The 27,445-nt window shown below is 44.9% G+C and overlaps 1 protein-coding gene across 2 annotated transcripts in view; it reads right to left on the bottom strand.

Moving 5' to 3' along the window:
* DOCK1 (dedicator of cytokinesis 1) overlaps positions 1-23,905 on the bottom strand; it is a 258,125-nt gene extending 234,220 nt beyond the window's left edge. For both annotated transcript variants that reach the window (XM_084289957.1, XM_084289958.1), the window contains exons 1-6: positions 23,770-23,905; positions 11,500-11,583; positions 7,545-7,585; positions 5,780-5,835; positions 4,207-4,303; positions 528-676 (exon numbers count right to left, since the gene is read on the bottom strand). In XM_084289957.1, coding sequence (XP_084146083.1) covers positions 528-676; positions 4,207-4,303; positions 5,780-5,835; positions 7,545-7,585; positions 11,500-11,583; positions 23,770-23,815 — 473 coding nt within the window. In that variant the 5' untranslated portion in view covers positions 23,816-23,905. The remainder of the gene's footprint in view (positions 1-527; positions 677-4,206; positions 4,304-5,779; positions 5,836-7,544; positions 7,586-11,499; positions 11,584-23,769) is intronic.
* Between the last annotated feature and the right edge of the window lie 3,540 nt (positions 23,906-27,445).

Raw genomic sequence — 27,445 nt, 5'->3', positions numbered from 1 at the left:
TTCTGTTTTTTAAATCTGTTAAATCTTTTGGTACAAGGCACATACTACATAAACAGAGCAACAACGAGCCAAACTCTGCTTCTGAGCCAAATCCTTCAACATCACATTACAGCATAAGTGACTTCAGGGCACACACAGCTGGTGGCACTGAGAAGGCAACAACTGTTTATGCTGCACAAGCAAACAGAGTTTAAATTACATCTTGAACAGAGGCACTACTTGCACTTTTTAACTGACCTTAAAGAAAAATCACAACTTCATACCAATATAAAATTTATAGTGTCATGAAGCATTCTGTATTGATTCTACTTTAATATATTATATTATATACTGAATTCTATACTAAGAAGATGCTATATCAACTTCATTCTTTATCATGCTGTAACAGGACTTTTAATATATTAGTATTATATTTGCATAAATACAGGAATAAAAAAAACCTGTAAGACATCACTGATAGCTCAGGTGTAATATACAAAGCTGATCTGGTTTTCATCACAAACACTTGGAAAATATTGCTCACGAACCTGTTTCCATAATCAATTTTTGCAGTCACTTTCTTTTTCAGTTCCTTGAGCTCATCTTGGGGTAGAGTCCCAGAGAGTATTTGAGATCTCCACTCAATAAGATCATATATCATGTGGCGTACGCTGCGAAACATTTCCCTGTTATCTTGCTGTTTGGAGGGGGAAAAAAAATGGGTAGAAGTTAGTTCTGAAGCATTCTGAACATCTTTTAAATACACATAATAAATTACTATTAGAAAATATTCATTTAAAAGGGTACAAGGGAAACAGGCATTGAATGAAATGATGTTTTCTTGGTTCATATCGTACCTTCTTTTAGTGGCTCTCTATAACAAATAGAGCAGAACTAAAAGCAGTGCATTGTAATAACAAGAGGTTCAGGTTCTGCAGCACTCCTTGTGCAACGTGTTAGAGAATCCTTTTCTCACCCAGCACCCCTACAAAGTTAAATCTTCAGAATAAAACTTCACAGTTCCTCAGTGAGCAAAGCCAAGTGCATTTGTACCTTATGAGTGCAAAAACAACATCTGAAGGCAAGTAGAAAACCAAGAAAGTCCAAAAAGCCTTACAGAAAAAGTTAAATACCTTTATTGTTTATAAGGAACGGAACTAGGGATATTAAGGAGTGCACAACAGCACGTGCAAACTTTCCTTGGCAACACACAGCTAAGCGAGAACACAGGAAGAAAAAGCTTCACACTGAAAATGGCCTTTTCCAGAGCATTTTATACTCTGAGATTAAAGACCAAATCTTCAACCACAGAAGAATATTTGACATTGGTCTGAACAACACAAATGTACAGACTTAGTGCAAATGAACAGTACTGTGCACAACCAAAGTTACAGCACAATGGCCTGTCTTTATTGTGAAAGACAATGTCAAGGAAAGGACAATGCTAAGGCTCTGAATGCTTTGATCTTACCCAGAAGCAATCTTTGTAGCCCTCAAAATCTAGCTAAGCCCTTAGCTCAATACACTCTTAAGAATACATCTTCCTAAAAACCCTACATCACCAAATTACTTAGGCTATGCACAGATATCCTTCGTTCAGACTATACCTGGGCCTTATTTGACTGAAAGCTACTGGAATTAAATAATTAAAATAAAGTTAAAACACTCTGCTACCTATGAAAGACAACAAAAAATTGCAGGTGCAGGAAAAGAATATGACTCCAAGACTCAGGGGGGAAAAAAAATATCTAACTGTGAAACGTAAAGACTTCAGTCTGTTCGGATTATCAAAAAGCTGACTTGATTATAGTGTGAGAACCTTCACAGAGCGAAAATACCAGTTATTAAAAGCTCTTTAATGTAGCAGAGAGAGACACAACAGGCTCCTGTGGCTGGAAGCTAAATGCAGACAAATTCAAATGAGAAAGAAGTTCATGATTTTCAGTGCTGCAGGCAATCAAACTACTAAGACGCAAAACATGCCACTTCCTCCACTATCTGCAAATCAGAACTGAAAGCCTGTTCAGCATTCAAAAACAAACTGTGGACTCAATAAGGGGATAGCCATGGTCATTTAGTGGCTTTTGATATGCAAGATGTGGACAACACAGAACATCCTTCCAGTCTGTAACTGACCAGTTCGACACCTGTTATCTCCAGTTAACCAAAATCAAAACCCTTGAACCTCCCATCTCAATTTGTATTGAGATATAAATGATGATACAAAACTCACCCAATGATGTACCTACTCAAACTACAGCTGTGTCCTGGACTAGAATCCTTTCTGCCAGTGAAAGGAGGCCACTGGCAGCATCCTATTTGCCTGCTCCTGCATTCAGAGCACTTAGCAAAGCACTGCAGCATTCCTCAGCTGCTCACATCTTCACAGAAGTAAATACACGACCATGGAGATGGTACACATTAACAGTTAAAATGATGTGATTCCCACGTTACAAGTGATTCCCACATTAGGTAAACTTTATAACTTCCTCAACCAAGTCTTTGCAGGTTCTGGAAGCAGTGTTGCTCTGGCATGAAGCAGTACCAGGTTACATATTAGGTAACACACACACAAAAAGAGACATCAGGGCCAAAACGTAATCTGCACTGCCTTCAGTAACATGCAGCAGTGGAACAAGAGGTAAATACTAACACAGGTTTCACCATCTGGCCAATATACTGTTTACCAAACAGTTGGTTCTAGTGACATTTTAATTTTCTGTTCTATATTCATATTAATTATTAAAAAAAAAAACTCTCTCTCAAATGCTCTTGTCTCTCTCAGCTTCTCCCTGTGTTCACTGCACTGTTCCTCCTATTTCACTCCTGCCCATTTATTTCTTCCCTGATCCTCAACTCTTTACCTCTCTAGTTTCGTGTCACATTAAAACTCTTTACATATAGTGTTTCTTTTCATGTAGCATATTGTCCTCCGTTTCATCTACTGCAACACAGGACCACTTCCAGCACACTATTTTTAATCTTAACTTTTACTTTCATGGGTATGATTCAAACCAACTTAAATCTATAGGTCACTTGATTAGCTGCAATGGGTTTTGGGTCAGGTGCTCGGAAATTCTGGTTTCTGTCTACCTTCAAATAACATTTAACTGTAAACTAAGTATAAACTAGGCACATTAAAACTGTAATTTCTCATTTCTTGCCATTGCCAGTTTCCCTGTATTAAGAGCAATAGTCCTTAGTGGTAGCTCGTGGTCTCAGTAACGTTATAATATTCACTCCCCATTATACAGCTTCTATTTTTATGATTGAAGATTTCAGGCATATAAGGAACGTTATAAGGAACAGATATTCTGCATTAAACCAGACCTTAAATGCAACACTTTAACGTTCATATTATTTCATGATAGTGACCTTACACAATCAGAGCATGAGAAGTCAGAGCTAGGGTACCTTATCTTCAACAATATAAGGTTGGTTTACATTTGAACCACCTTTTTTTTAGGTTTATGTGAAAAAACTTACGCCTTACTTATGAATGCTTTCATCTATGCAGTTTCATGGCTACTGTATTTTTCTATTAACTCATCTGAGAACTTTGAAATGCTTACTGCTATAAATTCCTAGGAGTGTATCATGTGTTTAGAACTTATATAAAAAAAATACTAATTTAATGCATGCAATTTAAGGTCAATATATGTGAAGTAATCAGTCAACTTCAAGTGCAAGAACAATGACATGTAAAAGGCCTGCATGGATGAATCTTCAAAGGTAGAGGTTTATACCCACGAATTTGACATCAAATATTCAAATTTCCTCACAAAAGATTAACTGCCCTAACAACTGCCCTCAGAATAATTTTCTCCATTTCTTTACTGCAATTGTCTGTAGATTTGGAAAAATCTAATCTATCATCTCAAAAAAAAGTTGGTGTATTCTGGATAATACCACTTCATAAAAAAGGATTTTCTGTCTAGTCAGTCATAATTGCTCAACAAATTACTGCTGTATCAAAGGATCACTCTAAAAACCTGATTCTGCCAAGAAATACGGTGTTCTAGAAAGTATTCAAGCAATCACTGCTGAGATTTGTGCCTTAACACAGGTGATGCTGAATACTGCTTGAACATTAAACAGCCTTCAGAAACAGTAAAAGAAGGGGAAATCCACTAACAGGTTCCTCAGTCTTCTCAAGGTACCTTTCATGGCATTACTTTTGTCACAAACCATGGAGTATTGTGTGTGTTGAATGGGATTGGTACTTACAACATATAACTGCCGCCATATTATGGACCACTCCCGGAGCGTTGTGGTAACCTCCTGAATCAGCGGGAGCTCATTGGGTATGACTGTTTCGTGTTGTCTTAAAAAGACAAGAAAAAAAAAAAGTCAGAGTTAAGTAATAGCTTGGGGTAGGACAGCAGAGTCATTTCTAGGAAGGAACCAGTCATTTCCAAACCCAATCCAGCAGTGACAGATTCAAAATAACACCACTGCATATTCATAAGCTAGCAAAGAATCTATCATCATGTACAGGAGAAGCAGCACACGCCACTACCGCCCTGTGACGTAGAGGATATATCTGTAAAGGATATATATAAATAGGGTTGAGACTATGCTACTGAGCTCACTGCTTTTTCCCCACTTGTTTCTGTAGTCACAAGACACCAACACACACCTCACCATACCATTCGCTACTGAGATGCTCATTTTACACGAAGCAGCCAAGATATAAGCCAGATGTACAGCACACACAATGCCCAATTGATTTTCAAAACTATTGGTCTTGCAAAGAAAATGAAGCATGCAGGTCGTTACCATTAAGTTTCTGTATGGCTTGTTTTAAAATTGTGCCATCCAAGGATGAAACACCAGCCAGGTCTTTTAATATTTCAGAAGTAGGGTACTCAAAAGTAGTTTGGTAATCAGCAAGAAAGATGTCATTATGCAGCAATCATATGATTAGCAGTTTTATCATTTACATATTTAATAGTGTATAAAAATAAATCAGGCACAAAGGAATATAGTATTTTAATCCTGTTACATTACATTTCATACCTGGCTAATTATTTATTAACTTCACTTTTTTTTTTTTTTCCTGATTTTCTACTTTTTTCTTAAGAAGTATCTTTTACACCAATTTTTTGAACTTTTAATCCATGTCCAGCAATGCTGATTTGACACAGAAGGATCCAAGCTCTTACATTTGTTGAAGCACTAACTACTCATAGCCTCACACATTAGGCAGGAGGATCAGAAGCCAACCACCCCTGGCTGGAAGGCAGCGCTTCGGCAGAGCTTCTCTGCAAGGTAGGAAATGATGCCTGGATAACGGCTGTCAGTGAGTTGTCCAATCCCTCAAAATTTATTGAAGGGGGAATTAAGCGACTTAAACTTCATCTGCACAAAAAGGAAGGTATCTCGAATCAAAGCCCTCTTTTAGCAGACCAAGCTGAATTATTAAAACTCAAGGGCTGGAAGATAAACGAAGGTTGGAAAAGTGAAATCTGAACTAAAATGGAGATGGGCTGGATGAATTTTATCTAAGTAGCCACGAATCAAGGGACTAATAAAACCTACAAAGCAAACTGGTAAATTATGTGCTCTTCCAAAGCTATTCATCACTGCAGGGCAGCTCAGCTCCATGAAGCTGCAGCTAAGCTGGGCACAGCACTGACAGCAGACCCCTGAAACCAAGGTGAGCTGCTTGTCAAACACACAGCACTGGCATAAGCTCAGTAACTAACTGGAAACAAGTGCAAGTTATCCAATAACGCACTGAACTTATATCTATACCAACAGAAAAATGGATTTTTGTGATTTTTCAAATGAAACTCACCCTTTTCCTTCAACTATTGCTTCCTTAAGGTGAATATAGGAGGCAGGAAATATGCCCTTTGGGAAGGAGAGAAAGGAAATAAGTTATTTGAAATAGCCAGGTGCACATAACAAATCTATTCCATGCCAGCCCACCAAGATACATTGCCAGGTCTGCACAGAGATATTCACATCCGCTTAAGCATCAGAATGTTTTTTTTAAATGTGTATTTAAACATTATATTGCAGGCCCTTTTACGAAGGTGTTATTGCAGCCTTAACAAGGGAGACTCCACCACACTGAGATCAGCAGAGCTGGCCTGTTCTAAGTGATCATACATGTGTGCAAGTTAAGACAGACTTGCTTTTGAAAGTATTAAAGACTACAGACAAATTATTTGATATAAATGTATTCTAGAATGACATTCCACCCGTAATTCAGATCCTGCCATTTGCTCTTCCTCGGGTCTAACCAAGCTTTCTTCTCCTGCTGTAAGGTATCGCTTCTGTTCCCCACGTGTTTTCTCCAAGGTTTATGGGCTCCCAGTTAAACAAATATGGGTTGAGAGCATGCATCACACTGGGCTGCCTGGCTCATTTGGGGTGACACAAATAGGGACACGTGGACATGCAGGACACAGTCACCTGGCATCACAACCATTAGTTCACAAACTTTGTATCATGTACTGTCTATCATCAACTTATCATTAGCATTACAAGCCAAAAACCTCTTCAACAGACAGTACAATCATTTTAGTGGTTGCAACTCACTACAATATCACAAAATCAGTTTGTTTGTGTGTTTTTTTTTTTTAAAAAAAAGTTACTACATTTAGTTTCAGCTGTACAAATTCACCAACACCTGGAATTAATTTAAGCCAAGAGGAATGCGTAATTTCTGCTTATGCTGAACAAGGCACACTCACGAAATACAGATTGTAAGAAATTTAGCCTATCTCCAAAAAAAGAAAATATCAAAATAGAGTAGAAAAAACATAGAACGGGCCTGGTTAGGAAATGGGTGGGATGAACCACAGAACTAACTCTGTTCCTACATGTCTGAAAGTACAACTTAAAACATACCTCTGTATGCAAACGTGCAAATTTTGTGTGTTTTAATTTAAAATTAAAAAGAAACAAAAGAAAAGTTGTGCAATTCTGATTAATTGCTGACACAAAGTAAAGCAAAAAATAAAAATAAAATTAAAAAAACATTGCAAGCTGCACTCGTGCTGTTTCCTTCACTATTTCAGGAACACTGCTATAAACAGCAGCCCTTTACGCACACTTTGAAGCCTAACAACTAGGCAAAATTGCACAGCAGAAGATTACTGCCCCTCTCATGGAGAATGACTGAAAATCACAACGTGGATCTCATCGCTTCCCAAGACGGAATTGCATTTTACAAGCAATACATTGTTTAGCAGATAGCGGAGCAAAATGTCAGCCTTTAAGCAGATCAACTAGGCTGTGAAGCTCTTAACTTTTTACAAGGGCAGGGACTTTGGCACACAAGTTACTGCAGAACACGGCTGATACACACCCAGCCAGAGTAACCGTGCGTACATCCACCCTTACATTGCAAAAAACAGATATGCGAGTCAGTTTTCAGGCTTCGCTGCAGCAAGTTCCAGTTAACTGGGAAAAAATATCACATTCAGCACGGGTCAGCAGTGCACCCAGTTCAGGGGGCAGTGGAGACACACTGGATCATCACAGGGTGGTAACACGGCGTGCCCACGAGCTCAGCTACACCACACAGCCCTGTCCATTCAGGCAGCACTTACCTTCTTGGATTTCTTCCGTAGTGTATAACCTCTGTACCAACCTAGGAGGAAAAAGGGAGAAAGCGTTGAAGCGTTAATTCATGTGGCCCAACAACTGCTCCCTCCCAGCTCAACAGCCCCTTGCCTTGTGTTGCAAACATGATTTGTCCCCCACTGACACACTCCTGAAGCTCAGTTCTCTACAGAATTCATACCCCGGCTACAACAAAGCCTCCTCTGAAAGCTACAAAATCCGAGTGATGATAAACAAAGTGATGGAGAACGCTGCGTGACAGAGGTGGTATTTTACGTGATGTGTTTAACTGTGATGCATTTCCTTTTAATTGGTAATTTACCAACATAAATGAAACCAACTTAAGAGTATTAACTTCACAGGTACATACTGTTCACCTAGTTTGAATTAAAAACCTATTTAAATTCATCAAATGCAAGTTCTCAAGCGCAGACTAGCCATTTGTCACCTCATCAGAAAACCAGAATACTTTGGGATTTACAGTTCACAAATCAAAACACAAAAGCAGCAGAAGGCTCTGATGGAGTTCGTAAAAAAATAAAAACATGATAAAGAACAGAACAGCTTCATAAAAACAATCAGAAATAACAATCAGAGCCTAGGAACAGGTAGTTCAGAGAGGGGAAAGGCTCTGTGGGTCTGAAGTTACTTGCACACTGCTTCAGGGCATCCTGGTGGGGACTGGCTCTGCACAGCATCAGCATGAGGACCCCAAGCACTGCTCCTTAAAGCATTAAAATGCTTTAAAAACCCCACCACTGGGAAATATGACAGGGAAATCATCTCCAACCAGCCTGCCTGAACACGCGGCCTGTTCACTTCCACAGCTCTCCATCCACTAAAAGAAAGCTCTCCACGTGCAGACGAGCACCCCGAAACCCACCAGCTCCCCCAGAGACATGAAATGAAGGAATTCAAGTCACAAAATCGCTACTTTTCTTCAAACTGCAGCAAATCCATCTGTCGACAGACCTCAGCAAAGAATGGGAAGACCGAGTAGAGCCGGGCTTCTGGGGCAGGCCTACCCAGCCGCCGCACCGGGACGTGCATGAACGGGTGTCAGTGACACTAAAAAGGTGGCCCTGCCTAATTTTAGTCCCTGATAACCTCATTATTTTTTTTTGGAGGGCAAAAATAAACAACTGGAGAGCAAAGAGGGCAAACATCTGATGTCAGGCCCTTCAGTGAAACACCCAGCGAACAGCTGCAAACGCTCCTCACGTTATTTACTGCCAATTTGGTTTCAGACAAAACGCCAGCAAGAGGAGGACAGGCTGATGCCATCCGTATTTTTGAAAGCGACCTGGGCTTTTAAGTGGCTTGGTTACGTGTTACAGGGTTTCCAGCCTCCCCTTTAAAAAGCTCACAGGATTTAAGGGCTGGAAATGCCCAGCCAAGGAAATGCCCACCTAAGAAATGAAGCAGCTGGGTCTGCTAAAGCTGCAAAGGCACAGGATGGGAAAAATTTGGCAGGTTCCGCTGTTTCTCTTGTCCTACATGTTCATTTTGCCTATTCCACCAAAGAAAGAGAATTAAAACAACAAAGATCAGGCCAGTGTTACTTCAGAAAGAGGCAAATATTTGTTCTGGGACATCTGCTATGGAAAACAATCCTTCTCTCCTGCCACATGAAAGCTGTTTATGAAGTCACCCGGCTTTGCTGTCTGCCTTTTCCTGTAAGGTTCACATTAAAAAGTGCGAGAGGAAGTTTTCTAATTGAAAAATAAAATCCTCTGCAATTCCACCTGAAAGAAAAACATTAATTTGGCTTTCAAGATCAATTATTCTCTCCCTGTTAGTATGAGAAATGAGCTCCCTCTTTTCTTTGCTTCCTGGCAGAGCAGAGGCATTGAGATTTAACAATGGAGTGCTCACATTCATTACCAATATCTTAACATCGATAAAAACCCGGGCTGCCTGCAACAAGCCTCGATCTCTACACAATCTGCACATAAAGATATTTGTACAAACCTTCAGAGAAAAAGATGTTTTCTTTGATTAAATTTTAAGAGATGAAAGCGTTTCGGTAACAAATTGCAAAGCTCTGCATTTCCACATCGATCACAGAACCTGAGAACGGCCGAGGTTGGAAGGGACGTCTGGAGATCATCTCGCCCTTGAAGCAGCACTTTAAGGAGGTTTCAGCCAGGTCCCTGCTGCAACCCATCCCACTGGGATCCTACAGAAGCCCTAGACATCGCCCACGAGACCCAGCCTTCATCTTCTCACCCCTTCTGTCTGTGGGGAGAGGACCAACTGAGCTAAGATTTACCATTAGCACTTCATGGTGACAAAGAGGATTTGGAGAAGCAGCCAACTACAAGCTCCTGCTCCAAGCCCGAGGGACACGGACATCCCCTGACATGAGGGGCTCGGTGACCGGGTCCCTACAGCCCTCTGGGGCACCAGGAGGCTGCAGCCACCAAGACAGCTGCAGGTCAAGCTGCACACATTGTGGGGAGAGGAACCTGGAGATCAAAAAGCTCAAATAATTACCCGATAATGACAGCTCTGTGGGGAGAGGTAACAATTACAGCACCTCGTTTCCCATCACAGCAGGTAAGTAATGAGCAACTGTTGTATAAAACCTTTGGAAGAACATTAATTTATTTGCATTTCTTTTAACGTAAACTCATCCCATGTGCCCAAAGCCAAACAACCATGAGCTGAGACCACAGAGGCCTCTCTGTTACTGAAATCTAAGGGAAAAAGCGACTCATCCCCACCACACCATTAAGTTAGCAGCAGCCATGGTTTCACATACCCTATTCGGGATTCAAAGTTTCTCCCACATTCATCAAATAAACCCATTTATTTATACATAAAAATATAAAGCTGCACAGTATTTAAATCATTCCATTTGCATGTACTTTTTTTTTTTTTTTTGCATTAAAAGATGATTATTAAATCACATAATATGAAACGATGGAAGGATTACTTTGCATAGTCACTTGCAATTGCTGTGGCAAGCTTAACCCTGTAAGGAAATGCCAACCAAAGAAAATTAATGTGCTCATAGTGGTGAACAAAGCTTGTTACTTCTGTTGAAATAACATTGGTTTAGTAAATGTAACAATAAAAAAAAAAAAAAAAACAACTATTAAGCCAATACCAAAAACAACTTTATCACACAGATGTACCAGATCAGTGTCACCAAAACCAAACAAGTTGCATTCGTACATTAAAGCAACTCACACTTGCAAGAGACAAGAATTGTTACAGTATTTTCAGCACAGACAGTTTAGTCAAATGCTACTTGTACCTCTCCAGGCTGCAGCATGCCTTAACGTTAAAGTCAAGGATATAATGAAAGAGCTGTATTTCACTTGGCTCACGACTGGATCAAGCAAAAGCAGAAAAGCGCTATGACAATTTTCACATTCTGGTGATTATCAAACTCAGCACTCACATTCCCTTTTATATGGATCAAGGAGGAAAGATTTTGGTAAATGTAACGCTTCTGCAGCTTTAATGTCAAAACAAGCAAAGCATCTGAAAAGCCTGAAGTCAGTCCGTGGCACTGCAACACATGTATCCATCTCTTCTAAGAGACGTAAATAATTTAGGACCCAGGTGACTTTCAAATTCAGATTAAACTTCTTTTAGCAGCAGGCTCCTTTGCATTACCCATGGGTATCCCAAAAACATCTATCATTTCTCTAAATGTGGGATAGATACTGCAATCGATCCATACAAATAAAGCTGTGAGAACATCCATCTTTCATAGAAAAGGAAATGGGTATTCACCAGGTATCGACCGCACGCTTCTTCGTTCACATCTAGCATTGGATAATTCTGGGCTCATTAAAAATAATGTGTTTTGTCCTTTAGCAAGAAAGCAAGCAATTCATCACCTGATAATATGGGACGATACAGTCACGAGCAGAAAAGCAATGGAATTGTAAGAGCAGTGGTTTTAAAACGCAAGCTTTGCAGGCTTACCTTCGTATGTTTCTAGGATGTGCACAGTGTCGCCGATCTGTAGGGAGAGTTCGTCTGGTCCCCTGGCATCATAGTTATAAAGGGCTGGACAGAGAAAACACTGCTGTTAGCACATGCAAACACAGCTTTCAAGATGTTTACTTCTCCACACAAATGACTTTATGATGCATTATTGCCATGTTCAATCCTTCTGTACAGCTTCGGCCACCTTTGGTCAAGTTCTTCATTTCCCTCATATCTCCTCATGAGCAAGTCTCAAAAGCCACACGTCCACTTTTTAAAGATAGTCTCCCAGTCTATTCATAATGCTCTGTTTCTCCATAACAATACATTCCATTTCTTGTTGGCCTTGTCTGCTTCCAGCACTTTGTGGCAATCTGATGCAGTTCTGCAATAACCCTGCTCTTGCAGGTTAACACGCAGCAAACCTATCAAACGGCTTCAGAACACCCCAATTTACACGGCTGTATCAAGGAATGATTTCTCAATCGTTCATAAAGTTACTGCATGAATACCGTATTTAAAAACAGCACAGCCAAGTTCCTTCTCCTTCCACACCAGTTTCCAGGGATGGGGTCTGTGTGCAGATCAGGTGCTCCAGGCACTCTCTGGGATGTTAAAGAAGAGAAAGCCCCGGACACATCCCACGGGTAGCAGAGCAGCCTCCCCACCTGCAGGATATCCGCAGAGCTCACAGGACACCAGCCACACGTGCCGTGCTCATTACAGGTCACAAAGCACTTCCAAAAAAAGCCTCCTGCTGAAAACCTACAGCACGAGGCCAAAAAGCAAACTTACAAAGCGCCGCGCCACCAGCCCCAGGCGCATCCCTGCTCACCACAGCCATGGAGGACATGGCCCCCCCAGGAGGGCCAGCCCCTGAAATTCCACCTAAAAAACTGGTAACTGGTGAAAAACACTTTCTTCATCTCAAATCTGATAACCAGTTTAGCCCCGAGTGCACGAGCAGGGCACAGCCAGCAGGTCCCAGCATGGGGACAGGCCCCGGCTCCCCGCTCAGCCTCCAGCGATTTGGCATTTGCCAGGGTTTATCAAGTTCCAGCTGACGGTGCTGACAATAATGAAGACACGACACGCTTCGTTGGTCCTTCTCTGAGTTGTATTCCTCCGGCTGGAGCTCAGAACTAAGTAAATAACATCTGAGCGCAAAATTGAAAAGAATACGAAACGAAAAAGGTAGGAAAAAGCACCAAATACAAAAGAGAAAACAGAGGGATCCTAAAGAACACAGGGAAGGACACTCAGGTAAAAAGGTACACAGATCAAGCGGACTGCAGGACTAATAATAACAGGATTTAATGAAGGTTTTAGAAAGTGATAGTTTTATTGACATCAAAACAAGCCCAGCCAGCTATTCCTGTTTTCATTTTTTTATTAGCTTTTTCATTATTACAAAGAGATAAATCCTCGCTGCCAGGTATCTGGAGCAGGATTTCAAAGCCGTAATTGCTATTCCATGGGAGGAGAGCGCTCTGTGAGAAAACACGAACCAAAATTACCATTTTGAACTGTTCGGAGCAGAGGAACATTAACAACTCCGGAACGGCGGCACAGGGGACAGGCTGCTGGATCCCACTCCTGGGCAACTTTTGCAGCTAAGGTTTGTGAGCTGCAGAGAGACGAAGTCAATATGAACTCTTCTGACCTTAGATGGTTAAAGCTCAGCTCCTAAATCCGGGCTCCTGGGCTTTATTTTGCTTTCTTGCATGTCCCAGCTGTCACCGCAGTGAGATGAACCTTTGGGTGCTCGGCGTGTGCAGGAACAAACCCATCCGAGGCCTTGGGGCCCCCGAGAGCAATCTCGCTGCCTAATACCAGGCCCCCAAATCAGGAAAAATTCACACCCTGACAGATTAAAACCAGCTGAGTATCACGTTCACGCTTCAGCCAACCATTTCTCAAGCATCGAAGCTGAATAGCATTAAGAATCAAAGGCAGCTGTGAAGAAGAGACGCTAAAATTGATACCCAGGAGTGCGAACCTGTCACAGCGAGGAGGGTCAGGCAACGTGAACGTCACTGTAACAACCACTTCTTGGGACTGAAGATGACAAAAAGCCATCAAGAGGTAATTACTGCCCATGACAGCTCCCACTGCCCTCAGCTGAGCGAGCGGGGGCCGTGGAGGGAAGGCTTATTAAAAAACACACACACACACACACACACCAGTACACTGAGTCAACATTTAAAACATGAAGTACGTGAAGTACAACTTGCTTTAAAAAAGAAAAAGGAAAAAAGTTTGGCTTAATTTGGAAAATCCAGCTCTCAGCATGACAGATTTTCAGCTTGGGGAGTCGTAAGCTGAACGAAACATTAGGAATATTTGCACCATCTAACGTCAGGCCTGCCCATTGGGCTTGAAGTTTTGGAAAACGAGCTACGTAGCCTATAACTGGGCTCCTAAAAAGTCTTTGCAACAATTCACAAGCAAGGAACACGCTTACTTAAGCACCAAAAGATGCGTGGCTAAGCCAGTGCAAGTCAATCTCCCGGTTACTGTGGTCTAACACAGCATCCCCATGCTCCCCTTCCCCACAGACTGACATGGCACAACCAAAGCAGCTCCTTTTCTATTGCAACTCAGTACCCTGCTCCTTACCATCTAAAATAATTGAATTTATAAAACCTTTTCTCCTTAAGGGATAGACTCATGTCAGAGAAAACTCCAGCAGCCACGCACAAGAGCTACCAGAAGTAGCGGGGCACACCAAGGCTGCCTTCGCCGTCCTCCTCCTTCCGAGCAGCCCTACACACAAGGGCTGAAATGCCAAAAGCAAAGGATCAGTGTGGGCACCGAAAGAGCAATTTTTCAGCGCTCCGAGTTGATAAAGAAAGGAACAACGAACAGGGCGTTACAGTAATTGTGCTAAAAACCCATTTATTGGTAAAGAATGGGAAACAAACACCGCTGAAGAACCGCACTCATTAATCTGCACGTGTTAGAAGAACTAGAAAAATGAAAGAGGGGACGGAGGAGAAAAGGTAAGAAGCAAACAAAGGTAATACGCTGGGAAAGCTTTTCTCTGTATGAGAGCTGAGATAGCCAGGACACCATAAAAATGTGACCGTGCCCTGGAATTACTTCACATTGAAGTTTGTATTAAACATTTCACACTTGGGAAGGAAAGCAAGCGGCCATTGCCATACTATCAGCTTTATTTTACACCCTTAGAAAAAAGAAGGCAGCACAGGGCAGCGAGATGTTACGCAGCACATCTGGGCCTTATTGCTACCTAGCACGGCTTGGTAAATCGGGGGGACTTTGTAAGGCCAGAAAATAAAACAAAGCTGAAGTCATTTTCCTTCCAGGAGCATAACCATTGCCCTGCTGCTGAATCCCTCCGGCAGAGATCAAATAGGAGAGGATAAGATGCTCACTTCTTTCTGTCCTAATAAAAAAATAAAAGAATTCTGGACTTAGTCTAGATTCTTTCAAGTTCTCGGTTTTGCTACTCCCACCTTTGAAGACAGATGCCGCATTTATGGAGTTGAAGATGCCCACTCTTACCAGCTTTCTCCCTCCTCCTTCCTGACACTTAACTCAGATTCAAAATACTAAAAAAAAGAGAGATGGTCATGACTCTGATGGCATTAACGATGTGCTGTAACGCAGAGGTAACCAGAAGCACAATCAAGAAAATATTATTTTGAATGAAGTCCACTGAATGAAACGCATCACAGGGAAAAAGCAATCAGACCACCCGAGCTCTTCAAACTGGTGTTTGCAGAACAGCAAGGTGCTGATTTAGACAAAATGGAAACGTAACCAAGTCTTGGCATCTGTCATCTGCAAGCATGGACTCACAGAGCAAGTGACTTTTGACGTTCCCTCAAATTTCCTGCACTTCGACGTTGCTGTGTATAAAATGTGCTGAAGTATGCGCTGGGCACGAGAAAGCAGGAAGAGTTAAAGAGGCTGGGAGGAGGAAATAATTAGCTCAGCTTACGGTCAGCGCTGGCACAGGACCAAGCATGTAGGAGCCGGTGATGAGTCAACGTGAGGCCGTTTAATTGGGCTGCAGCAGCACGGGAGGTGACACGGGAGGGACGCTGCTGCCACCCCAAACCCTTCAAGAACACAGCCCAGCTTTCCCCACGTGAGGATGGTGCCAAAAACAATCCAGCCCCTTAACACCAGCCCCGTTCCTTCCAGCTCTGCCCCTTACCACGGCAGCAGGTCCCTGTCACGCCAAGGATATGTTGGTGAAGGGGGTGTTTTCTCGGAGGCATTTCGGCAGCAGCGAGCTTCGTGTCACAGCTATATTTTAACAGCCATTCCGATGGACTATAAAAATCGAGTTCGACACAATAAAATTGCTGTCGCGCTACTGTGGAAATGGTTAGCAAACAAACAGCCCCTGCAAGCCACCATTCACCGCAACACGGAGCTGACGATGCGGAGCAAAAAGCCTCGAGCAAGGCGAAAATGAGGTGATGGGAAGGAGGTCTCATTTCCTACTCTGCTCTTCCTCCTCGGTATTTCTACCAGGAAACAACAACACCGAGATTCCTGCACTGCTTTCTCAGGAAAGTTTATAGAGTGGGAAGGAGAGGAGAAGGCACCGTGAGCTTTTACACATCAAACCTCGCTCCATTTGTTTGCGCTTGCCATCGCCTTATTTGTCTCCCAGTCCTTCAAGCTGTCTTCAGCAGCAAGTACAAAGAAAGAGCACGGATCCACCGTCAAACAATCCCCGAGGAACTTGTTCTGCTTTCTCAGAAATCACAGCCAGCGAGAAGAATTACCTGCGAAGAGCTGCAGTGGGATCCACCAACACTTTTTCTTCTCCCCAGCAGCTAGGCTATCGCAGAAGAGGCAGCGTGGTATCTTCCTGAAGTTGTATCTTACCCGGGAGTTAACGTGAGAGCGCAGCCACGGATGCTGCTCAACCAGCGCCGAATACATTAAAAGAGAAGCGCGGCATTTTGCAAAAACAGGGAAAAATTGTTTGTCTCCCAACCAAGAAGACACCACATGACTCGGGAGGCTTTCAGGCTAGCGAGAGAATCGCCCTGGCAGCTAACCTGAACAAAGAGTCCCTGTCTGAGGCACTCAGGGCTTTAGGGCCAGGCTCTCCCGGTGCTGCTATGGGGGAACCTGCACAGCCACACAAGCCCCACATCACCCAGGGACAAGCCTTTTAGTGTATGCTCGTGCTGGAAGAAACAGGGAGAAGAAAAACCCAAATTCCTACTCTTTAAAACCCGGAGTCACTTCTTCCTCTCTCCGTAAATCAAGCATACAAACCTCCTGGAAGCAAGGAGGAATAAAGTAGGGGAACACGTGGAAGATGTGCCCGTGCAAGCTCGACTCCTCACCTTTCTGCTCAGCAGGAACCTGGACTTACAGCTGCAACACTTCAGACTTTGGCTTTCTGCATCTGCTCCTGCACGTCCCCAGCCCGAGCTGCGGGCACTCGGACTCAAACGGGTCGGAAAATAAACAGGGGCCTCTGAGGGCAAGGTATTGATAAAAATCTGTTCATGCGCCACTTCAGGAATACTTTCAGCTGGAAGCTCCAACACCAGCTGAACCACAAAAACTTCTAAAAACATAAACAATAGCACAAGTGAGCGATTCTGCTAACTTTTTTAGGATGTGCTCCTCCAGCTATACCCAAACAACCGCCTTTTGTTTTCCCTCTGAGACTCAGCACCCAGTACTCCGCACAAATTACTCTGGGCACTCCTCGAAGACTCACTTCCTTCTCCAGGCATTTCTTTTCCACCTAACACCTTGCTAAGGAGACGTTCCTCTCTGTTAGGAGGCTGCTTCCAGGAGCAAAACTCCGGTGAGCAGTGCTGCGGGCACACTGCAGGCAGGCAGTCCATCCTATTGCCGAGATCCCCCCTCAGCAAACAGCAGGGGATTCTCCCCGACGTGTCCGGAGCTTTATCAGCCCCTGAGCTCTTTAGGGCAGCGATGATCAGGGCTAAAGCCGGGCAATCTGAAGGGACTGCAGATGTTCCCTTATCCGGAGAAATGTCTGCAATTTTTTTTTTAATCCCTTAGTTACAGCGAAACGTAAAAAACCAACAAATAAACAAAATGCAGCGTTAAATACCAAGAGAATAGTTGGCTCCTCACCAAGCCCCCGGGGTTGCTGCCACAAAGCTTCAGGGCAAGCACGCCCCTGTTCCCATCAGGGCACCCCAAACACTGCAAACTCTGGGAAAAGGCTCTTCCCCTACTGCTCGCAGCCCTGGCAGTGCTGGCACATCACTGCGCTCGCTTACAAAGGACCCGGTGCTCACAAACAGCAGCTGGCAAAGCCCAGGCTTAGAGGAACTCGGCGTTTGGCTTCAGCTTGCTGCTGCCCATCGCATGGTCTTCTTCTTTCTGCCTGCCGGCCGCTTGGCTAAAATAAAAAAAAATCAACCTACAGATGATGGTAGCAGTAAAAGAGTTGTTTTAGTTTCACCACTTAGCCTTTGCTCTGGGGATTTCACGAGGCTGCTCCACTCTTGGCCACAGCAGCCCCAGGATGCATAGGAGACGGCCACCATCCAGGAACCACGATCCAAAAAGCTGGTGGGCACGAAAGAGGCAGGCAGGACAACAGCGGGAGGTGAAAGAGCGCATTTAGTGCAGATGCATTCTGCTGCCCTAATGATTCAGCCTCCATGCACAGTAAAAAAGGGTTTAGAGTTGGTTCCAGGAAGGAAAGCGAGAAGCTTGAATAAGTTTTCCATCTCCCCTAGGTGTAAATCTCCGAAGACAAACCCCGTCTCCCCCCAGCACACGGGGTGACACCGCTGGGTGAGCAGTGCCAGGAAACCTCCTGCGTGACCACAAACTGAGAGGAAACAGCAAAGAAACCCACAGGAGGAGCCTGTCCGATCTCTTATCTTGCGACAGCAGCCTAAGATTTAGGCACAAAGAAGTCTGAAGGTTCCCACACACCCTTATCTGCGACTCTTCTGACTCACAGTGATGTCCTCAGCCGTATTTCTACTTAATAAAATCACAGAGCAACCCCTCCGTGAGCACTCGTAAGGCATTGGAGTAAGAGCCTCGATAACCTGCAGCCGTTCCATGGCCACGACTTGTTCACTGGGCTCATATTAAGAGCAGATCTCTGGAAGCACACGGCCTTTTAAATCATTCACCATCCGCGTCAGGACTTGGAAGCTCCATTTGGAAGCACCACCAGCAGCACCACCAGCAATATCCATCTGATTTCTTCTATCATCTCTTTTTATTCCACATCCAGAGCTCAGGGCTCGCCTCCCCCAGCAGCACCAGCTCAGTTTGGGGAGGATCCAGCAGCAGGAGCTCCTCGTCCAGCACCAGCTTCCTCCTTCCTGGCTGCCCCGCTGTGCTCCCTGAGCACACGCTGCTCCGTGACGTCGGGCTTCAAATCCAGCAGTGCCGGCACTTCCGTGCTTTGTCTGGAGGGAAAGGAAGACACGCAGAGCACGCACGAGCTTCCAGGAGGCATTTCCATGCCTCAGCAGCCTCTGGGGTGCGTGGCAGCGCCGGGTCTCCGCATTTCGTGGTCTGAACGCTCCCCAAAATCCAAGCACCAACCTTTACTCAGTGATGCCCACCAGCACGCTGACCTCGGGCACTTGGGTCCATTCCTCTTCCGAGATCACAGGGCACATCCACAGAGCTCGGCTCTCCTGCAGGGTGACAACGGCATCTTGCTCTTCCAATTCCTTTGGTAAAACCAGCTGCAAACCTCTGAGAACACCTCACAAAAAGGTTTATGCTAAAATACATTTCAATTTTCCTCCAAGCTAGAGGAAGAAAACTTCAGTAACTCATTGAGGAACTTATTAAAACATTATTCCAAAATAAATAAATAAATAAATGACTATTGCCACCAGCGGCTGCTTTGGGAGAGCTTCCGAGGTGCAGCAAGTAGGAGAAGAGAGAGGAGCCCGACGTGGTGAATATGGCAAATGCTTCCAAACAGGATTAGCACGAGCTCCTCGCCCAAGCTTTGATTCCTTCACCTCGGTTGGCTTTCAGGCACTCATCCGAAGCGAGGCACATCTTCAGGTATTTAACGTAACGTACTGGATTTCAGTCCTGGGGGACTCCTGAAGGATTAGCAAAAGCATATCCTGCACGTGGGCCACGGCCAGCGCTGGACAAACTCCAGAAACACAGCTATTTCCAAAAAATGCTTCTCCCCGTGCTTGCAGGCTGGATGAAAACCTTCCTGGCGGTGCTGTCCTGGCTTCAGCTGGCTTTCTGTTTACTTCCCCCTTTCCTCAAAGTTTTGCCTACGTACAAAGAAGATGCTTTCATTTCACACCAATAAATACCAAGAAAGCTGGGCCAAGTACGGCAAAACTAGGATTGTCTCAGAGCGCCTAAATCTAACATTTATGGCAAGGAACGGCCAAACAGGACTGCAACGAGCACTAAGGCACCACTTGGAATTCAGGGACGGTTTTTGCTCTGAATTAACACCAAACCCAAACCCTTCGTCAATCAGGACCTTGTCCTGCCGTCACTCCACACTCGTGCATGCTGTAAAGCTTAAAACCTCATCATGTGGAAATTCCCTCTTCCCTTTTCCTTCCAGGAGTAAGAGCATTAATTAATAGCAGATAAACTCCTAGAGCAACGGAGAACTTGAGATCTCGAGGGTCCCTTCCCAGCCCTGCAACCAGCCCCAGCAGGCAGGGAACCCGAAAGTGCAGTGCAGGATCACACACGAGCCCCAGGCTGGGCACGCAGCGGGGTACGATGTCTCCTGGAGAGCGGTGCTGCACATGATGTCTCAAAATAGCACCGCACTGATAAATACACAAGCAAACACCACATACACACACGTTTCCTCCACTGGTTTTGGAGGTCACGGCACAGCACTGCTGGGACAAACCCACAGTGTGCAGGTACCTACCCTGACCGCCCTTACGGACAGCTCTGAATGTCACTCGCAGAATAACAGCAGTAAAATATCTTCCTTGACTTCCTGAAACCCTTTCCTCCCCCGTTTTAAGGCACGAATCTGAAAGCACGAGACCAGCAGCTCTCGCTAACGAAGGGAAGGAGCCTCCGTCTCACCGCAGCTGCAGACCGCAAGCACTGCTTTTTGTGCAAACCTGAAATCTGCCCTCAGCAGCTTCAGCCTCTCCTCGCACAGCAGAAACAAAGAACCAGCACCCACTTGGAGGAGCTCCCGTGCTCTCAGATGGCATTACTCTCACCAAATTCCTGTCCCCCTGTTCGAAGAGCCATTACAAGGGCACACCTGAGGTTGCACGCCATGCACACCTTCGTAACACCGCTCCATCCACCAACTCGCTAGGGCACTCCCTTAGAAATAATAATAAAAATTAAAAAAATACTTCTGCGTATGCCTTTCGAAAAGCCATCCCAACTCCAAGAGGCACTAAAGCGCCCTGACCTGGAAATCTGGTGACACCCCTCCTGTTTCAAAGCCAGGCAGGTCAATTCCCCTGTCACAGGGCAACCAAAACTGACCGGTAACAAGCGAACACACGCCAATTTCCAAACGGTGTGGCTTGCAGTTAAATCCCTTCTTTTCATGGGTTTTGTTTGTTTGTTTGCTGGTGTTGCTGTTACATTTTTTGATGTTTTGCTTTAGCAGTGCATGTAGCAACATGAAACCCACACCGAATTCTGTGCACGTGGGCAGCTTGCAAGCTCCTGGCTAAGGACTGTGACCTACAGATGCCATCGCAGGTACCTGCAGTGCCCCGTACACCCAGGTGAGCCACAATCACGGGATGAGAGATGAAGCAGAGCCGCACAGATGAAGGACGGATGATGTCAGGAGTGGAGAAAAGCTGCTTCAATGAAGCTGTCCATTTCCCAGTTCCAGCAGGACCCCATATGTGTACCACGTAACTCCAGCACCCCGCTGGACCCACAGCCCTCCCCGCACCGAGCCCCAGGCCCTCTGAGGAAGTGGTACTGCATCACGCTCACAACTGCCCGCCGAGATAAGCTGTGTGCCGGCGTGGCAGCGCTCCTCCTCGAGGGCTGGCCGCTCAGCTCGTGCCTAGCCTGGACATCCAGCATCGTTGGGGAACTCCACACCGCAGGACGAGGCTGGCCCAGCAAGAAGAGCAGCGTGCAGAACGCTTGCACCCGTCGCCTCCATCATTTATTCCAAGCACGTCTCCGACAGCAAGCCTTGGGATGTCAGGAGAAGTTAGTGCACAGGAACACGCTGCTCAAAAGGGAAAAGTCACACAAAGTGTCATAGGTGTATCGTACACACACACTTGTACGTACACCGCATGTACCAGGGCTGGGCATCGCTCAGAGGGCAGCTCAGGGACAGCCCCGCTCGGGACCGACGATGTTCCTGTCCTGCTGTCAGACCACGCTGCGTCCCCACCATCCTCCAGCACCAGCCGGGGCAAGTTGTTGGGAAGAAAACTCCTTTAGTGCTCCCCTCACCTCGCCAGCGCTCACTGCTTCTGCTCCAGGACTGCCTAAAACTTATGCTCTCATTCCCCACAACCTGCAAATTTCAGAACTAATCAAAAAAAACAAAATCCCTGAAGTCTCTCTGGGTACAGAAGTGCCCTTTTTAACTACACGCAGGTGTGTAAATTGCACGTAACCAGGTAGAATATTAATCTTCATCGGGAGGAAGTTCAGCAATGCAGAATAGAGGCAATTGTCTCCACACCCCGCATTTAATGCCTAACAGGGAAAACTGGTGTTCAATTAACTTCAAATCCCATTTAATCGCTTTGTAACTCCTTCCAACTCTCGCACCCTGCAGTTCATCAGAGAAATGCTGACACTAAGGATCATCCTCCTCAACTAACTTGAAGAAAAAGAAAAAACTATCCAAGGAGAAGCAAAGCTGTCACAGAAACCAGGACAAAACTACCAAGAGCAGCTGACACGAACAAAACGCAGCCCGAGCTCCTCTCTGCTCAGGACCCGGAGCCTTTTCAAGGGTTAGGGCTTCAGAACACTTCCAACACGAAAATAATCCCGTGCTTTATGAAACCAGGAAAAAAAATATGATTTTTTTTTTTTTTACTATTATTATTATATTTAAGTCTAGTTTGCTCACTACACATCCAGTTTCCCACATGGGATGTCCACAGATAATCAGAGTTCACCCTGAAATGAAGATCCACCCAGCTGCTTCCACACCTTCTGACTCTCACCGTCCCAAAAGCAGCTCCCGGAGCCTTGGCATCCCCTTGATCAGAGCCAGGTGCCAGCCCTATAACACAGCACTTCTCCCCAGTGTCACCGGGTTTACAGCCCCACCGTATGCCATCTGTAGGGCAGCATTTCGGGAACACCCTACCTGCCCCACACCCCAACACAGCTGTCTGGGCTCCTAACAGGCACCAGCCATCCACATCGTCTCTGCATCCCCGGCACCAAATTTACAGCATCCACACCACGTAGCCGGTTTATTGTTGTAGAGTTACACTTCCTAGGGATGTACGCACACAAAATTCATCCCTGAAATTCACTGGGGCTCTACGCACACCCACAAATTCCCCTTTTCCTGCTCAATTTGTTTACACCAGGCTTAGCCGTGGGCATACACCAGAACTACACGGAGCCGAGCGGCACACGCTCCGCTTCTCCTTTCCAGCTGGAACAGCCAGGTTTGGTCCTTCCTTCCCCAGGACAAAAGCTCTCACCCGTGCCAATAAAGTTTTCTCCTCCTCAACCCCTAAAAAACCCCTCTGGATAAAACAAAACGCCCGGGTTTGAGGACGGGGCCTTCCCGGCAGCACGCACTGGAGCTCAGCTCCACATCCGAGAGGCGTTTCAGCCTCCGGCAGAGAACAATTCCCCTCTGTTTTGGGGCGGCAGACGAAATGGATCCTCGGGAAGCAGCCAGAGGGGAAGCCCTTGGATTTTCCTGCAGATTGGGGTGCCTGTTCCTGCAGGTTGGGGTGCAGGAACTGCACAGCCCCGTTTTGGGGACGCGCACCCCACAGGGTGGGCTCTGCACCACCCAACGCCCAGCTGCGGGACGGGGCGCACATCCTGCATAAAGAATAAATATATTAAAAAAAAAAAAAAAAACTATATATATATATATATATAAATACAGTGGTGCAGGGCTAGCTCTAACTCCTCACGGGTCCACAAGGCTCGAGGAAAGAAGAAAAAAAAGAGAGAGAAAGAACAAAAAGCAGCCCCTCAAAAATAAAAAGCGAGCCCCCGGCCGAAGGGGCAGCGGCTGAGGCCGGCCCGGTCCCCTCGGGCTCGGCGCAACAGGCGGGGACGGGGAGGGAGAGGAGGGGGGGGGGAGGCGGGGAGGGTCCTCACCTACGCCGTATTTTTCCTCCCTTTTGGTGGGGACCCAGCGGGTCATGGCGGAGCCGGGGGTAGGGGAGCGGGCGGGGATGCCGGAGCCCCGCTCCTACGCCGCCATTTTCCAACCGCGGGACGGGAAAAGTTTCTACCGACGGCGGAGTCATGTGGGGCGGGCGGGGCCAGCGCCATGGCGCCCGCCCGGGGACATGGGGACGGCCCCGGGCATGAGGGGAGAACCGGGGGGACCTGTGGGGTCCGTCCTGACCGGGGCTCCCCTTCCCTGTCTCCCTCCGGGCGTGCTGTCCCCCCCCGCCGAGGGAAGCGGGCTGAGGTGGTGCCTCGCCGTGGGGTTAAATTCCGGGCACCTGGACGCATTACTTTGCTCAAAAGTTTGTTTTCTCACCCCAAAGCAGCTGTGCGGGAGGCTCTGTGGAAAAGCAGCCCGCTGGCTGTGCCGGGGTGGGCAGGGAGAGCGGGCAGCCCCCACGGGAGCAGCCCGGTCTGCCTCGGGATGCTTAACTGCCCAAAAGTCACTGATTTTATCACAGAATTGTCTAGGTTGGAAGAGACCTCAAGATCATCGAGTCCAACCTCTGACCTAACACTAACAAGTCCTCCACTAAACCATATCGCTAAGTTCAACATCTAAACGTCTTTTGAAGACCTCCAGGGATGGTGACTCCACCACTTCCCTGGGCAGCCCATTTCAACGCCTCACAACCCTCTCAGTAAAGAAGTTCTTCCTAATATCCAACCTTTTATCAATACTTCTTGGCTTCTGCTCTGTTTTGTGATCCTGGCGCCCTCCAGGGTTTGTCACAGAATCATTAAGGTTGGAAAAGACCTTCAAGACCATCTGGTCCAACCATCAAATGCCTGGTTCTACCCCGAGGATCAACCCATAAAGCAAGGTTTCCACTCATGTTTCAGGGTGTCGGTGTTTGGGTATTGCTGTTTTCAGGAGAGCACCCACCGTTCCTGAGTAAATCCTCAGCCGTAATGGTCAGAAACCTCGTGATTTCTAAACCTAAATCGAAAAACTGGTCAAAACCCAGCCTCTCTTGGCTAATTAGCGTGGAATAATTTGATTACAAAAGAATGAAGAATGGAAACCATCTTCTTGATCCCAGTCCCTGTGCTCCTGGGAGTCTGAGACCCAGGTTGGGTCTGCACTGAAGGAGAAGGCCCCGACCGCATGTTTAAGAAAGTAAATGGGCTCTCTTTGAAGATCAGGGCTGCACATCTTTTTCTGCACATATTGTCTTACGTCACCGGGAATGCAGAGGGTCAATTTCAATATCCCAGGCTTTGAGATTGAGTATTCAGCTCAGATCTCTGAAGGTTCCTTTTTCCACGACCCTCTCCTTTTCCCATCCTTGTGATTTGTTTCCCATGTCACCACCTACACATTCAAACTAATCAGGATTTCATTGCTCCTGTCCCGCTGAACTCAAAGGCCGTGGTGATAGACCCAGTACCTTCATGCATTATGCCCTGGAGAGAAGATCAAAGGGTTTTCAAAGTCAGCTTCTTGGCTTATCAGCCTTATCCTGAATTAATGGGTAAATGATTAGACTCTTACCAAAGACAAGTTACAAGTGAGCTCTTTGATTTAACAGGTTTATTTTTTATAAGATAAATCAAAGTGAATTAACTGAAATAATGGGCATATTTGTTCTGTTCTTATAGTCGTCTTTGTTCCTCCGTGCACGCAAAAGAATGAGTGAAAGGGAAAAGCAGTGCAGCTATGGTATTTATTTCTAGTCATGAGTACTTTGCAGTTATGTACAGCCTCAAGTTGTGCCAAGGGAGATTTTGGATATCAGGAAGAATTTCTTCGTGGAAAGGGTGGGCTGCCCAGGGACATGGTGGAGACCCCAGCCCTGGAGTTGTCTAAGAGACGTGTGGCCATGGTGCTTAGGGACTTGGCTTAGTGGTGGACTTGTAGCATTAGGTTAAGGCTGGACTTGGTGATCTTAAGGGTCTTCTCCGACCCAAATGCCTCTATGACTCTAGAGGACTGACATATTCTTTTCTGTGGTGCTACCAAGAAAATACCTGTAGCAAAACTGGAAAAAAAGCAGCTCAGGCATTAGATGGTTTAGAGATCTTTAAGACTACTACTTCAATAATCTGTTATAGGGAACCTGATTTACCTTCATTTAGGTTACTGATAACAAGGAATCACTTCCAGGAACACCATGGTAGCTTTGCAGATATGGAATGTGAAAAAGTGATACCAAGAAGCACTGTGATGTTCATTTTAACTTTGAGATATATTTAATTTGCTCATAAAGCGAGCTGTTGCTATACGCTGTTCTTCCAGAGCCCCAAGATTCAAATCTAAAATTTAATCTGGTTTGCTTTTTTCAGTGTTGAAGGATGCTGAAAGAACATGTGTCCCCTCATGAGAAACGTACTGCTGACAGCCTTCCTTCTGGTGTTAACTAAGGATTAAACTGAATTCTTATATACGTTGGCACCGCTTTGTTTAAGTGTACGTGTATATATGCATGACATGGGAATTATGTATACCTATGATTATGTCCCTAAGGTAGGAAGTACCATTTTCAAGAGAATGAAAATCAAAAATTTATTTACAACTTGTACATATGAACTTCTTGTTCTGTATTGCAATAGAAGAAGTTATTTTGATGTCAGTGAAAAAAGGGGGTTGTCCTATTGTCTGGTCATCATCTGTAACACAAACAACACGAGTAATCCCATGACTAACATAAAGCCCCACTGATACTGAATGAGGTTCCATATTCATTTTATTACGTTCCACATTTTCATTATAATGAAAACTTGTTACAAATGCCATCAAAATTTTGATAGCCAGTAAAAAATATTCCTCCTAGTTCGCAATGCATGAATATCCCAATGCTTGTTTTTACAGCTAGGGAAAAAAATTGTCATGGGATAGGACTATAATATCGGGAAAGTAAAAGAGTTTTATTTTTCTCCAGCAAACATAATATAAAGTATCCTTATGAAAAATATTTTTCATTAAACTGCAAAGTGTTCTAGCTGACATATTTTACATACTTGAGCATAATATGTTTCTTCACACTGGGCATGTATGTTTTTCATTTGCAAAGAGGAAACTGAAAAATGCTTCTTTCTTTAAAATCTGAAAGCTTTATCACATCATTATGTCAGCTCTTTGGATTCTCACCTTATTTTTTTAATGCATCCCGTGGAATTGGAGGCACTTCTCTTGGAGCAAAGAAACATTCTTTTTCATAACATTAACTCCAAGAAATCCAAATGCAGCATTTGGCCACAAATGATACTTGAAATTCATGTCAGAGAGATTAGGAGTATCTTTGGAAAAGGATGAATGGAAAGAGAGCAGCCATCCTGCATGAAATATATTTGCAATAAATGAGAGAGACTCTTTAATGGACAGATGCAATCAAATTGTATTTCATACTTACTGCGTATGACTACACAAGAGGCATGTTTGTTCCATCTCAGTTAAGCATCACTCTTTTTTGTAATATGTATATATTTTCATTGTCAAGCTAAATAGGTAAATTCAATGTTTTCAGTCAAAATATGTAAGTAGTTATGCTGCACATATAGTGCAAATTCCTTTTGGAAATATTCCTCCCAGGAGATGATGTGGAGGACTAATAAAATTGTATAATAAATAACTGGTTTGCTTTTCTATTTCTCTTAAATG

The sequence above is a fragment of the Netta rufina genome (genome assembly GCF_964035555.1).
Source record: "Netta rufina genome assembly, chromosome: 7".
NCBI lineage: Eukaryota > Metazoa > Chordata > Aves > Anseriformes > Anatidae > Netta > Netta rufina.
Note: the sequence above shows the minus strand (reverse complement) of the source record. Positions and strands in the feature narration are given on the sequence as shown.